Raw genomic sequence first — 14,554 nt, forward strand, 5'->3', positions numbered from 1 at the left:
GATCTCCAGCTCTGGAGCCCTGCTGGGACCTCCCCCCTTGCCCTCGGCAGCTGGCTGTTGAGGGCTGTGAGCTCCTGAGGCCGTGGGGCTGCTGTGCTGTGCTCAGAGGGGCTGTGAGGTTCCTTGCTCCAGGTGTCTGCATCGGTCCTGTGGCTCTGGAGTGCTGCTGCCCTCTGCAGGGACCACCCGTGTGGGGGGGGGCAGTCAGCAGCCCTGCAGGGGGGCAGGAGTGGCACAGAGGTGGCACAGAGGTGGCACCTGGGGACGTGGCTTGGTGGTTGGACTCAAGGATTGATTCCTGGAACCGGTTGGGTTGGAAGGGACCTTGAAGCTCAGCCAGCTCCAACCCCCTGCCAGGGGCAGGGACCCCTCCCCCCCAGCCCAGCTTGCTCAAGGCCTGGCCTTGAACACCTCCAGGCAGGAGGCAGCCAGAGCCTCCCCTGGGCAACCTGTGCCAGGCTCTCCCCACCCTCGCTCTCAAGGATTTCTTTCTCCTCTCCCTTCTCAGTCTCCTCTTGACCTCGGAGGTCTTGCCCAAGCCAAGCCCTGCAGTGATTCCACGATGTCCTCCCTCGGGGAGCAGCTGATTCCTGCCTCCAGCCTTAGCCTGACAGCTGTCCAGGGCCTGGAGGTGGAGGAGGAGGTGAAGCTGCCTCAAGCAGAGGTGCTGCAAACCCACCTCTGCTTCCAGCAGCTGTAGAAAGGGGGAGCCAGGAGCCCCTGCCCTGCTCTCAGAGCCTGGCAGGTGGGGGATTTGCTGGTGGCACAGAGCCCCCCCCCCCCGCTGCTGTGCCATTAAGGAGCTATTAGTGGACAGTGCTGGCAGCTCCTAACCTCCTGGAACAGGTGGTGGAGCTCCCTGCCTGCTGACATCTAGGAATCCCCTCCCTGCCTCCCCTGGGGAGCTCACTTTGGTCACTGGAGCTGGCAGCTGCTGGTGTGGCCTTTGCCATAGCAGTGATCCCCTCCCCACTGGGAGCCAGCTGGAAGCTTGGCCCCGGGGGCCAGGCTGCTGTGGGGCAGTGTGATGTTGAGTCAGTGCTTCAGGAGGGTTGGGGAATGGACTGGCGGGGGTCGGGTTGGAAAAGATCTGCTCCACCCCCAGGCCTAAAGAGCTGATTGTTGGAAGGGGATTTGGATGACCTCAAAGGGCTCTCCCAACCCCAACCCACTCCATGGGGCTGGAGCAAAGAGAAAAGCAGAGCCCTGCAGCCCCTTGCTGCATGAAGGTTGCTGCAGCTCCACAGCCAGGGCTCAGGTCCAGCCCTGCTCAGCTGCAGCAAGGCTCTTCCAGCACAGCTTGCCTTGGCCCATGCCCCTCTGCCCCACACCTTTGGGAGGCAGTGGCTCAGGCACAGCACAGCTCCTCTCCTGCCAGGCCTGGCAGCAGCCAGGGCAGGGCTGCTCCAGCCACAGCTCCTGAGAGGCAGGGCCATGGAAGAGGCAACAGAGGCTCCCCCCAGGTGCTGTGCACGGAGCTGAGAGGCCCTTGCAGGCCTGCACAAAGCCATGGAGACAGAGCCCTCAGTGGGGAAGGAGCAAATGCTGCCCTGCCTGCCCTGGCCACCACAGCACAGCTCATGGAGCCATGGGGTGGCTTGGCTTGGAAGAGGCCTCTCAGCTCATGGAGTCCAAGGCTTAGCCCAGCCCTGCCAGGGCACCACCAAGCCATGGCCCTCAGCACCACCTCTCCACAGCTTTCAAAGCTCTCCAGGGATGGAGACTCCACCACTGCCCTGGGCAGCCTGGGCCAGGCCTGGACAGCCCTCAAGGGGCAGAAAGTGTTCCTCATGGCCAACCTGAACCTGCCCTGGGGCAGCCTGAGGTCATTTCCTATCCTCCTATCCTTGTACCTTGGCAGAAGAGACCAACCCCCAGCTGGCTCCAGCCTCCTTCCAGGGAGCTGTAAAGAGCCAGAAGGTCTCTCCTCAGCCTTCTTTTCTCCAGGCTGAACAACCCCAGGTCCCTCAGCTGCTTGGATTTGGGTTGGAAGGGACCTCAGTATCCTTTGCCATGCTGTTGCCTCTCCTTCCTGAGCTTCCCCAGGTTCTCAGCTGGCTGTGTTGGAGGCCTGGCTTCACCTTTGAGCAGAGGAATGTAGGTTAGGTGTGAATGGGAACAGAAGCAGCTGCCAAAAATACCCTCAGGCCCTGTGGAAATGGGGCAAAAAAAGCCCAGAAACCTGCTGCTGGGGCTTGGACTCAGTGATCTCCAGAGGTCCCTGCCAGCCCCTGCCATCCTGTGATCCTACCCTCCTGTGATCCTGCTCCTGCTCTGCTCAGCTCAGCACAGCAGGCAGCTTCCTCTCCAGCCTTCAAAGCAGCTCTGCATGGCTCCTGGGGGGGAAGACTTTTCCCCCTCCCCCAGCCCCTGTGAAGGTTTCCACCTTTGCCAGCTGGGTCTGGCCACCTCCATGGGAGGGCTGCAACATGGCAGGTGGGCATCAGAGATCCCTGCTGCTCAGCCCCTCAGCTGAACATCAGGCAGGTGGGCAGCTGAGATCCCTGCTCCTCAGCCCCTCAGAGGAGCATCAGGCAGGTGGGCATCAGAGATCCCTGCTGCTCAGCCCCTCAGCTGAACATCAGGCAGGTGGGCATCAGAGATCCCTGCTGCTCAGCCCCTCAGAGGAGCATCAGGCAGGTAGGCAGCTGAGATCCCTGCTACTCAGCCCCTCAGAGGAGCATCAGGAAGGTGGGCATCAGAGATCCCTGCTCCCCAGCCCCTCAGAGGAGCATCAGGCAGGTGGGCATCAGAGATCCCTGCTGCTCAGCCCCTCAGAGGAGCATCAGGCAGGTAGGCAGCTGAGATCCCTGCTGCTCAGCCCCTCAGAGGAGCATCAGGAAGGTGGGCAGCTGAGATCCCTGCTGCTCAGCCCCTCAGAGGAGCATCAGGAAGGTGGGCATCAGAGATCCCTGCTGCTCAGCCCCTCAGCTGAACATCAGGCAGGTGGGCATCAGAGATCCCTGCTGCTCAGCCCCTCAGAGGAACATCAGGAAGGTGGGCATCAGCTGCTCAGCCCCTCAGCTGAACATCAGGCAGGTGGGCATCTCTCAGTCCTGCTCCTCAGCCCCTCAGAGGAGCATCAGGCAGGTTTCAGATGCCTTCCAGCCCTGGGGAGCTGTTAGGACCTTCCATCATCACAAGAGGAGCAGCTTTTGGTTCTGCAGAGCTCTGCTGGCTGCTTCAGAGTGCCCAAAATGAGCTTTTTTCTCCCCAAAGTGCAGCTGTAACCATCTGCTCCCCAGCCTTGTCTGTGATATCCTTCATCTGATGAGGAGCAAGGAGGGAAGTGGTGGGATGGGAGGGGGGAACTCTTGCATTCAGTGTCCTTCAGCTTCCCTCTCAGAGGGCTGTTGGGAGCTGCAGAGATCTCTCTCTCAAGGTTGTCCCTGGGGAGGTTTAATCCTTCTTTGGACTTGAATCCCAGAGGGAGGCCTTTGGGTTAGGGACTCAGATGTGCAGGGAACAAACTGAGGTTGTCTGAGGGGGCTGGAGCAGGGCCAGGGAAGGGCAAGGAAGCTGGGGAAGGGGCTGGGGAACAGGGCTGGGGAGGAGCAGCTGAGGGAGCTGGGGAGAGGGAGGCTGAGGAGAGACCTTCAGGCTCTTTACAGCTCCCTGGAAGGAGGCTGGAGCCAGCTGGGGGTTGGTCTCTTCTGCCAAGGTACAAGGATAGGAGGATAGGAAATGAACTCAGGCTGCCCCAGGGCAGGTTCAGGTTGGCCATGAGGAACACTTTCTGCCCCTTGAGGGCTGTCCAGGCCTGGCCCAGGCTGCCCAGGGCAGTGGTGGAGTCTCCATCCCTGGAGAGCTTTGAAAACTGTGGAGAGGTGGTGCTGAGGGCCATGGCTTGGTGGTGCCCTGGCAGGGCTGGGCTAAGCCTTGGACTCCATGAGCTGAGAGGCCTCTTCCAAGCCAAGCCACCCCATGGCTCCATGAGCTGTGCTGTGGTGGCCAGGGCAGGCAGGGCAGCATTTGCTCCTTCCCCACTGAGGGCTCTGTCTCCATGGCTTTGTGCAGGCCTGCAAGGGCCTCTCAGCTCCGTGCACAGCACCTGGGGGGGGCCTCTGTTGCCTCTTCCATGGCCCTGCCTCTCAGGAGCTGTGGCTGGAGCAGCCCTGCCCTGGCTGCTGCCAGGCCTGGCAGGAGAGGAGCTGTGCTGTGCCTGAGCCACTGCCTCCCAAAGGTGTGGGGCAGAGGGGCATGGGCCAAGGCAAGCTGTGCTGGAAGAGCCTTGCTGCAGCTGAGCAGGGCTGGACCTGAGCCCTGGCTGTGGAGCTGCAGCAACCTTCATGCAGCAAGGGGCTGCAGGGCTCTGCTTTTCTCTTTGCTCCAGCCCCATGGAGTGGGTTGGGGTTGGGAGAGCCCTTTGAGGTCATCCAAATCCCCTTCCAACAATCAGCTCTTTAGGCCTGGGGAATTTTGCCAGGGGTGGTCAACTCCCCCCTGGAGATTGCTCCTGAGCAAAGCCTCCACCTCCCCCCTCCGCTGGCGGGGAGGCAGCTCCACGTCAGCCTGCAAACAGGAGGACTCAATTGAGTGAACCTGGGAGGTGGGAAATGGGCTGGAAAGGTCAGCTGAGCTCCAGGGACCTGAGGGAAATGAAGAGCAGGGAGATGTCTTTGCTACACCACGGCCTGAGACTCCATTTGCTGCCAAGTTAAACAGCCTTGATTTGCCGGGCCGGGAGCAGGCAGGGGACTCAGAGCACTCTGAGAGGACCCCAGGACAGCAGAGTGGGGCCAGGAAGCTCCTGCTCCACCACCAACTCCACCAAGGCCTGGGTGGATATCTGGGAGCTTTAGGTTTCAGCCCACCTCAGCATCAGCTGCAGTGTGGGCAGCAGGAGCAGGGCAGGGATGGTGGCCCTGGGCTCAGCCCTGGGGAGGCCACAGCTCGAATCCTGGGCTCAGGCTTGGGCCTCCTGCCTCCAAGCAGGACACTGAGGGGCTGGGGCTGGTCCAGAGAGGGGCAAGGAAGATGGGGAAGGGTCTGGAGAGCAGGGCTGGGGAGGAGCAGCTGAGGGAGCTGGGGGGAGACCTTGTGGCTCTCTGCAGCTCCCTGAGAGGAGGCTGGGATGAGCTGGGGGTTGGGCTCTTCTCCCAAGGAAAGAGGATGACAGAAAATGACCTCAGGTTGCTCCAGGGGAGGGTCAGCTGGGCCAGGAGGAACAATCTCTTCCCCTTGAGGGTTTGCCCAGGGCGCTGGGGGAGTCCCCATGGCTGGGGAGCTTCCAAAGGCCTGGGGCCGCGGTGCTGAGGGCCGGGGGTTGATGGTGCCCCGGCAGGGCTGGGGTAGCAGTTGGGCTCCATGGTCTGCAAGGCCTCCTCCCAGGCACTGTGTGACTCCCTGAGCCTCTCCCCACGCTCTGTGCTGGCAGCAGCTTGCCTGGCAGACTGGCACAGCAGAGGAGAAGTCGGCTCCTCGTCGTGCCCAGCTCCTCGTGGGAGGGGAGCTGTGCAGAGCCAGAGAGGGAACTTACATAAAGTTCTTGGCTGCTTGGCATGGCCTCATATTTTATCTTGCATAACTGCTCAGGCTCCCAAGAAAAGGCAAAGCAGCCCAGGCCAGCAGCTTGGTGTGGACCTCTCCTGGCTGGTTGGAGGGCAGGGCTGCTCTCGGGGTCTCAGCCACACCTCCAGGAGGGTTTTGTTTCCTGCCTCCTGGGGGGGGGGTAGGGGTTTGCCTTCGTGGGGGTGGCTCTGGCTGGCTGAAGGCCTGGCCTGATGGAGAAATGTGCTGCTGAAGGTTTCCTCCTCTCTCCTCTCCCTCCTGAATCCTGTGGCCTGCCCTGGGTGGCCCTGCTCTGGCAGTGGGGGGTTTGGACTGGGTGATCTTCAGAGGTCCAAGCCCTGCCATGCTGGGATCCAGGATCCTCAGAGACACCTCCAGTGGGGGGGGCTGGACCCTTGGACATCATCCTGTGGCCTGCCCTAGGTGGCCCTGCTCTGGCAGTGGGGGGTTTGGACTGGGTGATCTTCAGAGGTCCAAGCCCTGCCATGCTGGGATCCAGGATCCTCAGAGACACCCCCCAGTGGGGAGGGAGGGGGGTTAGACCTCTGGAGATCATCCTGCCAGAGCAGGACCCCCCCAGGGCAGGTGACAGGGGAATGTGTGACCCTTTGTGGCAGTGAGGGAGGGGAGAGCCTGGCACAGCTTGCCCAGGGAGCTTGTGGCTGTCCCCTGCCTGGAGGTGTTCCAGGCCGGGCTGGATGAGGCCCTGAGCATCCAGGGCTGGTGGGAGGTGTCCCTGCCCACGGCAGGGGGCTTGGAACTGGCTGATATTTAAGGTCCTTTCTAACCCAACCCATTCTGAGTCTATGAATGCTTGAGCAGGTCTCTTTTCCCCCCCCTCCCCTTTCAGCTGTGGAGCTGAGCTGTCAGGGGAGCACAAAAGGTTGTCCAGCCTGTGCTGCTGGAAGCAGGGCTCTTGCTGAAGCCTCTTTAATTGGCTGCACAGAGCCAGAGCAGCCAGCAGAGCAGAACCTCCAAAGAGCCTGCTGAAAGAGGGCCACCAGCTCCCCTTTCATCCCAACCACTCCTTCCTCTCCCCTGTCCTACATTCCACCTTCTTTCAGAGCAGCTCTTCAGCTGCAAAGCCTCCCTTGTGCTGCCTGCTTTGTTGGGGTTTGGTGTGGGGGTTTCTTCCCCTCCCTTCTCCCTCTGCCCCTGGGTTTCTGCTGCTCCATTTGCATTTCAAAGGAGCTTTCTGCTCCTCTGTTGCTTTATTTGACCAGCCCTAGATGAAATCCAAGGTGGTTTGGCAGATGGAGATGGCTTCACTTGGGTGATGGGTAAGGACACAGCAGCTTGATTTGCATGGGCAGGATCTTTTCCTTCCTCCAGCTGGAGCCCAGTGAAGTGCAGATCTGTCTTTCACTGCCTGACAGCAGTGCATCAGAAGCAGGAGCTGGGGAGGGAAGTGCTGGGGAAGGAGCTCCTGAGTGGGCTCAGCTCAGCGTGGGCTGTGCTGGAGCTGCTGCTTACTCAGAGCAGGCTGGCACCAGAGTCACTCAGTGCCTCTGAAAGGCCTCTCTGCCACCCAGAGCCTGGGGTGAGCTGCTGGGGTTGGCATCAGCACATCCCTCTGGCAGACCATGAGGCCTCCAAGGCCTGAAGAGTGTGGCCAGCAGGGCAAGGGAGGGTCCCCTCTGCTTCTCCTCTGCCCTGCTGGGGCCACAGCTGCAGCCCTGGCTCCAGTTCTGGGCTCCCCACTTCAAGAGGGACAGAGAACTGAGAGACTGCCCTGAGAGAGTCCAGGGCAGGCTCCAAAGATGCTGAGGGGCCTGGAGCAGCTCTGTGAGGAGCCAAGGCTGAGAGCCCTGGGGCTGAGAGCCTGCAGGAGAGCAGCCCCAGAGGGGAGCTGAGCAATGCTCAGCAAGAGCTAAAGGAGCTGTGGGGGCAAGAGGCTGGGGCCAGGCTCTGCTGAGTGGTGCTGAGTGAGAGGCCAAGGGGCAATGGGCACAAACTGGCACCCAGGAGGTTCCATGAGGAGCAGGTTTGGCACAGGCTGCCCAGGGAGGTGGTGGAGTCACCATCCCTGGAGGTGTTCAAGAAACCTGGGGCCATGGGTTGGTGGCCAGGGTGGTGCTGGGTTGCTGGCTGGACTGGATGAGGCCAGAGGCCAACCAGAACCATTCCATGATTCTGTGCCAAGCGTCCCCACTGAGGCAGGAGACACCTTTGGGGGCAGCATTCTGGGGCATTCATTCTGGTGGCTCTTAGCCCCCCCAGGGGCTGGCATGGGCTGCTCTGGCTGCTCTTCCCCTGTCTGAAAGCCTCACTGCAGGGGAAGTCTGTTCCTGGCTGCCTGCTCACCTCGAGGCCTCCCTACAGCTCCCTGAAAGGCTGGGGTCAGAGTGGCTGAGAGCAGCCAGGCAGAGAGGGCCCTGGGGGCAGTGGTGGACAGCAGCTGAACAGGAGCCTGAAGTGTGCCCAGGGGGCCAAGAAGGCCAATGGCATCCTGGCCTGGATCAGGAAGAGTGTGGCCAGCAGGAGCAGGGAAGTCATTGTGCCCTGTGCTCAGCACTGCTCAGGCCACACCTGGAGTCCTGTGTCCAGTTCTGGGCTCCTCAGGTTAGGAAAGAAGTTGAGATGCTGGAAGGTGTCCAGAGAAGGGCAACAAAGCTGGGGAGGGGTCTGGGGCACAGCCCTGGGAGGAGAGGCTGAGGGAGCTGGGGTTGCTTAGCCTGCACAAGAGGAGGCTCAGGGGAGACCTTCTTGCTCTCTCCAACTCCCTGAAGGGAGGTTGGAGCCAGGTGGGGGTTGGGCTCTTCTCCCAGGCAGCCAGCACCAGAACAAGAGGACACAGTCTCCAGCTGTGCCAGGGGAGGGTCAGGCTGGATGTTAGGAAGCTCTTCCCAGCAAGAGGAATTGGCTGCTGGGCTGTGCTGCCCAGGGAGGTGGTGGAGTCCCCATCCCTGGAGGTGCTCAAGCAAGGCTTGGATGTGGCCCTTGGAGCCATGGTTTAGCTGTCAGGAGGTGTTGGGGGATAGCTCACAGGTTGGACTTGCTGCTCTGTGAGCTCTTTTCCAGCCTGCTTGGCTCTGTGGTTGTGAGGAGAACCTCCTCAGGACAACCTTCTTCTCCTCCTCCTTTTTCTGGGCTGCTTTCTTTCCCCCACCCCCTCACCCCCTTTCCCCGGTGGAAGCAGACGCGTTGCTAACTTCTCCACTTCCATTTCCAGCTGTCCCCTTCCCTCCCACGCAGAGGCTGACTCTGAAGGAGGTGTTTGAGGATGGGAAGCCAAGGCTGGATGTCCTCAAGAGCCACTTGGTGAAGGAAGGGCGGCTGGAAGAGGACGCGGCGCTGAAGATCATCAACGACGGCGCTGCCATCCTCAGGCACGAGAAGACCATGATCGAGGTGGAGGCTCCCATCACAGGTCAGGCAGCTCCCTCTGCCTCCACCCCAAAGCTGAGAAGCAAAATGGGATGGGATAGAATAGAATAGAATAGAATAGAATAGAATAGAATAGAATAGAATAGAACCGAACCGAACCGAACCAGACCCAGACCAGGTTGGAAGAGACCTTCGAGATCATCACATCCAACCTATCCCCCAACACCACCTGATCAACTAACCCATGGCACCAAGCACCCCAGCAAGTCTCCTCCTGAACACCCCCAGGGATGGAGACTCCACCACCTCCCCAGGCAGCCCACCCCAATGGGCAATCACTCTCTGGGTAGAATTTCTTCCTAACCTCCAGCCCAAACTTCCCCTGGCACAGCCTGAGACTGTGTCCTCTTGTTCTGGTGCTGGCTGCCTGGGAGAAGAGCCCAACTCCCACCTGGCTCCAACCTCCCTTCAGGGAGTTGGAGAGAGCAAGAAGGTCTCCCCTGAGCCTCCTCTTCTGCAGGCTAAGCAACCCCAGCTCCCTCAGCCTCTCCTCCCAGGGCTGTGCTCCAGACCCCTCCCCAGCTTTGTTGCCCTTCTCTGGACACCTTCCAGCAGCTCAACCTCCTTCCTAAACTGAGGAGCCCAGAGCTGGACACAGAACTCCAGGTGTGGCCTAACCAGTGCTGAGCACAGGGCACAATGACTTCCCTGCTCCTGCTGGCCACACTGTTCCTGATGCAGGCCAGGATGCCATTGGCCTTCTTGGCCCCCTGGGCACACTGCAGGCTCATGTTCAGCCTACCATCAACCAGCACCCCCAGGTCCCTCTCTGCCTGGCTGCTCTCAGCCACTCTGACCCCAGCCTGTAGCACTGCCTGGGGTTGCTGTGGCCAATGTGCAGCACCTGGCACTTGGCTGTGTTCAATCTCCTGCCCTTGGCCTCTGCCCATCTGTCCAGCCCTTTGCAGAGCCTCTCTGCCCTCCAGCAGACCAACTCCTGCCCCCAGCTTGGTGTAAATCTGAGCTGCTCCAGCAGGGGGAAGGGAAGGAATTCAAGATCCCAGGCTGCCCAGGGGAGGTGGTGGAGTCCTCCCTCCCTGGGGGGCTTGGAGAAAGCTGTGGCTGTGGCACTTGGTGGCCATGCTGGGGTTGGGCTGCTGGTTGGGCTGGAGGGCCTTGGAGGGCATTTCCAAGCAAAACCAAGCCACTGGTTGCAGGGTGAAAGGATTGGAACAGCTCTGCTGTGAAGAAAGGCTGAGAAGGTTGGTTTGTGGTCACCTTGAGCTCCCAGCAGGGCTGGGGAGGTTCTGCTGCCCCTCTGCTCTGCCCTGCTGAGACCACAGCTGCAATGCTGTGCCCAGCTTGGGGCTCCCCAGCTCAAGAGGGGCAGAGACCTGCTGGAGAGAGCCCAGGAGAGGCTACAGGGGTGATGGACTGGAGCAGCTCTGCTGTGGAGAGAGACTGAGAGCCCTGGGGCTGTTCAGGCTGGAGAAGAGAAGGCTCTCAGCCTTCCCCTCAGGGGATGTGATCAATGTCTGGCAATATCTGAGGGGTGGGGGGCAGGAGGAAGGTGCCAGGCTCTGGTTGGTGCTGCCCAGTGACAGGATGAGGAACAACAGGGACAAGCTGGAACCCAGGAGGCTCCACCTGAAGGGGAGGAGAAACTTGCTTGGTGTGAGGGTGCTGGAGGCCTGGAGCAGGCTGCCCAGGGAGGTTGTGGAGCCTCCTTGTGTGGAGAGCTTCCAACCCCCCCCCGGATGTGTTCCTGGGCGCCTTGGCAGGGGGCTTGGCCTGGATGCTCTCCAGAGGTCTCATCCAACCCCTCCCATTCCATCTATTCTGTTCCATGCTTTCCTGCTGCCTGCCTTCCAGCAGCAAGGGTTTGGGAGTCCCTTCCCCTCCCACAGGAGAGGATTTTGCTGCTGTTGATCTCTGCCAGGAGCTGGGAGGGAAGCAGCAGAGCAGGGAGGGGGCGGCTGGGGGGCAGAGCTCTGCCGTGCGCTCCGCTCCTCGCTGCTGTCACGACCCTCTTCCCTTCTCAGCTGTGTCATTCTGCCCTGCTTTTGTGCTTCTCTTCCTTCCCCCAGTGTGTGGTGACATTCATGGGCAGTTTTTTGACCTGATGAAGCTGTTTGAAGTGGGAGGCTCACCCAACAACACTCGCTACCTCTTCCTGGGAGACTACGTGGACAGAGGCTACTTCAGTATAGAGGTGACAGCAACAGCCCTGGGGGGAGGTGGTGCTGCTACCAAACCAACCCCAAACACGTTGAACTGCACCAGGAGAGGCCTCTCTGCTGGTGGATTTGATGCTCTGCTGTAGTGCTGCAGCCTCATCCCTGGAGAGGTTGTTGAAGGCCAGGCTGGATGAGGCCTGGAGCAAGCTGGGCTGGTGGGAGGTGTCCCTGCCCCATGGCAGCTGGGGGTTGGAAGTGGCTGAGCTTTGAGCTCCCTTCCAACCCAACCCATTCCATGGTTCTATGACTCTCTGATCCTCTTTGCTGCTGTGTGCAGCAGGTTGGGCCATGCAGGTGTCCCTCAGCCAAGCTCAGGCAGAGCTGTGGGGTCTCCATCTGAATTTCCCCTCTGATGGTGGCCTGGGCACCCTCAAGCCACCCAGTTGGGGGCAGAGGCCAGGCTGGATGAGGCCTTGAGCAAGCTGGGCTGGTGGGAGCTGTCCCTGCCCCATGGACAGGGTGGGTGGATCTGGAACAAGCTGGGTGCAGAGTGGGTTGAGAGCAGCCCTGAAGAAAAAGCCTTAAGGGTGCTGGGTGCTGAGCAGCTCCCCAGGAGCCAGCAGTGCCCTCCTGCAGCCCAAAGGCAGCTGGGTGCTGGGCTGCAGCCAGAGCAGGGTGGGCAGCAGGGCAGCAGAGGGGATTCTGCCCCTGGGCTCTGCTCTGCTCACACCTCACCTCCAATCCTGCCTCTGGCTCTGGGGTCCCCAGCAGGAGAAGGACACAGAGCTGTGGAGTGAGGCCAGAGGAGGCCACAAAGATGCTGCCAGGGCTGGAGCAGCTCTGGAGCAGCTCTGCTGTGAGCACAGGCTGAGGGAGCTGGGGCTGTGCAGCCTGGAGAAGGCTGCTGGGGGACTCTGCAGTGAGGTCTTTGTCACCTGGAGAAGACTGAGGAGGGATCTCCTCAGTGCTCAGAAACCCCTCAAGGGTGGGTGTCAGGAGGATGGGGCCAGGCTTTGTGCAGTGGTGCCCAGTGCCAGGACAAGGGGCAGTGGCCACAAACTGGGACATCAGCAGCTCCACCTCAACATCAGGAGAGACCTCTCCCATTTCAGGTGCTGGAGGCCTGGAGCAGGCTGCCCAGAGAGGTTGTGGAGTCTCCTCCTTTGGAGGGATTCCAGACCCCCCTGGGTGTGTTCCTGGGTGACCTTTTCTGGGTGACCCTGCCTTGGCAGGGGTGGGAGGGTTGAGCTGGATCATCTCCAGAGGTCCCTTCCAACCCCCAGCCTTGCTGGGGCTGTGTGTGTGTGGCCTGGGGTTGGAGCTCTGCTGGGCAGGGATGAGGATGGCTCATGGGAGTGCTCCTTTGAAGGGCTCTGCAGAGGCTTCTGTGGAGCACCAGCAGCTCCTGCCCTAGCAGTGGCCTGGCTCCCTTCTAGCCTTGTGCTCCCTGTGTTCCCAGCCCCTGGTGCTGAGCCAGGGTGGGATGGGAGGCAGTTCCTGGGGAAGCAGGGACGGATGCTGGGGAGGTGGGGGGGTGGTGCTGGGCAGCAGCAGCTTGCTTTGTTAAGCCCTGGGGAGGAAGGGGAGGAAGGAGGCTCTGGCCACTTGGCTTCTGCCACCTGGCTTTGCACTTACCTGGAAAAGAGCTTTAGATCCCAGCAGAACATCTCCTCCTGAGGCAGGGTGTGGAGGGCTCCCTGGTGTCAACCAAGGAGGCTTCCCAGAGTCCTTGGTCCCCTCGGGGCAGTGCAGGACTTTCCCAGCCCCTGGGGCTTTGCCTGCCCATGGGGATTTCACTCCCAGAGCAGTGCCCTCAGCTCTCCATGCTCCTGACAGCATGGAATCAAAGGGATGCTTCAGGAGGGAAAGGACCTTCAAAGCTCATCCAGTCCAACCCTGCCCCCCTCCTGCAGTCAGCAGGGACATCCCCAAGCAGAGCAGCTTGCTCAGAGCCCCCCAAACAGCCTGGCCTGCAGTGGTTGCAGGGATGGGGCAGCTCCCAGCTCTCTGGCCAGGTGCTCTCCACCCTCATGAGTTGTGCCAGGGGGATGGAAATGAGCTCACCTTGGAGAGCAGAGGTGGTGGGAAGAGTTTTGGGGGTTGTGAGGAGGGAGCTCTGCACATCAGAGATGAAGCTCAGGAGCTCAGTGTTGTTCCCTCTCCCTGCCTCTGAGGACCTGTGGCTGTCAGGTGGCAGAGCCTTGAGGTCTGAGCACAGAGTCCTCCTCTCATGCTGCTCTTGATCCTCCTCCTTCCCCTTTCATGGATCCATAGAGTGCTTTGGGCTGGAAGGGACCTTCAGGGTCACCCAGTTCCATCTCCCCTGCCATGGGCAGGGCCTCCTCCTCCTCAGAGCAGGTTGCTCAAGGCCTCATCAACCCTTGATGCCTGCAGAGGGAAAGCTCCTGAGCCCTGCCTTACCCCCTGCAGCTGCCATCCATCTGCCACACATCAGGGTGGGCTTTGATTGGCACATGTGGGGGCTGGTCCTGATGTCACTGCTGGAGCAGCAGCTCAGCAGCCTGACTCCCTTCTTGCTCTTGATGTGTGCCTCTTCTTCCCACCCACTGCAAAGTGCAGCTGAGGTGTTTTGAGAGGTTCCTACCCTGGCTGAGCAGAAAGTGCTTTCTGGAGTGAAACAGGAGGAGGTTGGCTGCTGCTGTGGAGGATCACAGGGTCCCAGGGTGGGTAGGGGTTGGGGGGGACCAGTTCAAGAGGGTCAGGGAACCATTGGAGGCTACAAAGATGCTGAGGGGCCTGGAGCAGCTCTGGGAGGAGCAAAGGCTGAGAGCCCTGAGGCTGAGAGCCTGCAGAAGAGCAGCCCCAGAGGGGAGCTGAGCAATGCTCAGCAAGAGCTGAAGGAGCTGTGGGGGGCAATAGGCTGGGGCCAGGCTCTGCTGAGTGGTGCCCAGGGACAGGCCAAGGGGCACAAACTGGCACCCAGGAGGCTCCACCTGAAGATGAGGAGGAAGTTGTTTGGTGTGAGGGTGCTGGAGGCCTGGAGCAGGCTGCCCAGAGAGGTTGTGGAAGGAACAAATGATAGGATAAGAGGAAATGGCCTCAAGTTACCCCAGGGGAGGCAGCTCTGGTTGGGGATGACCCTGCTGACTGCAGGGGGGGTGGACTGGATGAGCTTTGAAAGGACCCTTCCCAACTGAAGCACAGCATCCCCTTCCCTCTTCTTCCTCCTTCCCCTCTCTCCCTCCTTTCCTTCCTTCTCCTTCCCCTCTCTCCCTCCTCTCCTTCCCCTCTCTCCCTCCTCTCCTTCCCCTCTCTCCCTCCTCTCCTTCCCCTCTCTCCCTCCTCTCCTTCCCCTCTCTCCCTCCTCTCCTTCCCCTCTCTCCCTCCTCTCCTCCTTCCCCTCTCTCCCTCCTCTCCTTCCCCTCTCTCCCTCCTCTCCTTCTTCCTCCTTCCCCTCTCTCCCTCCTCTCCTCCTTCCCCTCTCTCCCTTCTCTCCTTCTTCCCCTCTCTTCCTCCTCCTCTCCTTCCTCCTTCCCCTCTCCTCTCCTGGTTCATTTATGGTCACTTCCCCTTTGCAG

At 60.7% G+C, this 14,554-nt stretch overlaps 1 protein-coding gene across 1 annotated transcript in view; it reads left to right on the forward strand.

Moving 5' to 3' along the window:
- The window catches only part of PPP3CC (protein phosphatase 3 catalytic subunit gamma), a 50,455-nt gene that overhangs the window by 11,774 nt on the left and 24,127 nt on the right, over positions 1 to 14,554 (forward strand). Inside the window, exons 2-3 of the mRNA XM_054175214.1 lie at positions 8,684 to 8,881; positions 10,926 to 11,050. Coding sequence (XP_054031189.1) covers positions 8,684 to 8,881; positions 10,926 to 11,050 — 323 coding nt within the window. The remainder of the gene's footprint in view (positions 1 to 8,683; positions 8,882 to 10,925; positions 11,051 to 14,554) is intronic.

The sequence above is a fragment of the Dryobates pubescens genome, chromosome 31 (assembly GCF_014839835.1).
Source record: "Dryobates pubescens isolate bDryPub1 chromosome 31, bDryPub1.pri, whole genome shotgun sequence".
Taxonomy (NCBI): domain Eukaryota; kingdom Metazoa; phylum Chordata; class Aves; order Piciformes; family Picidae; genus Dryobates; species Dryobates pubescens.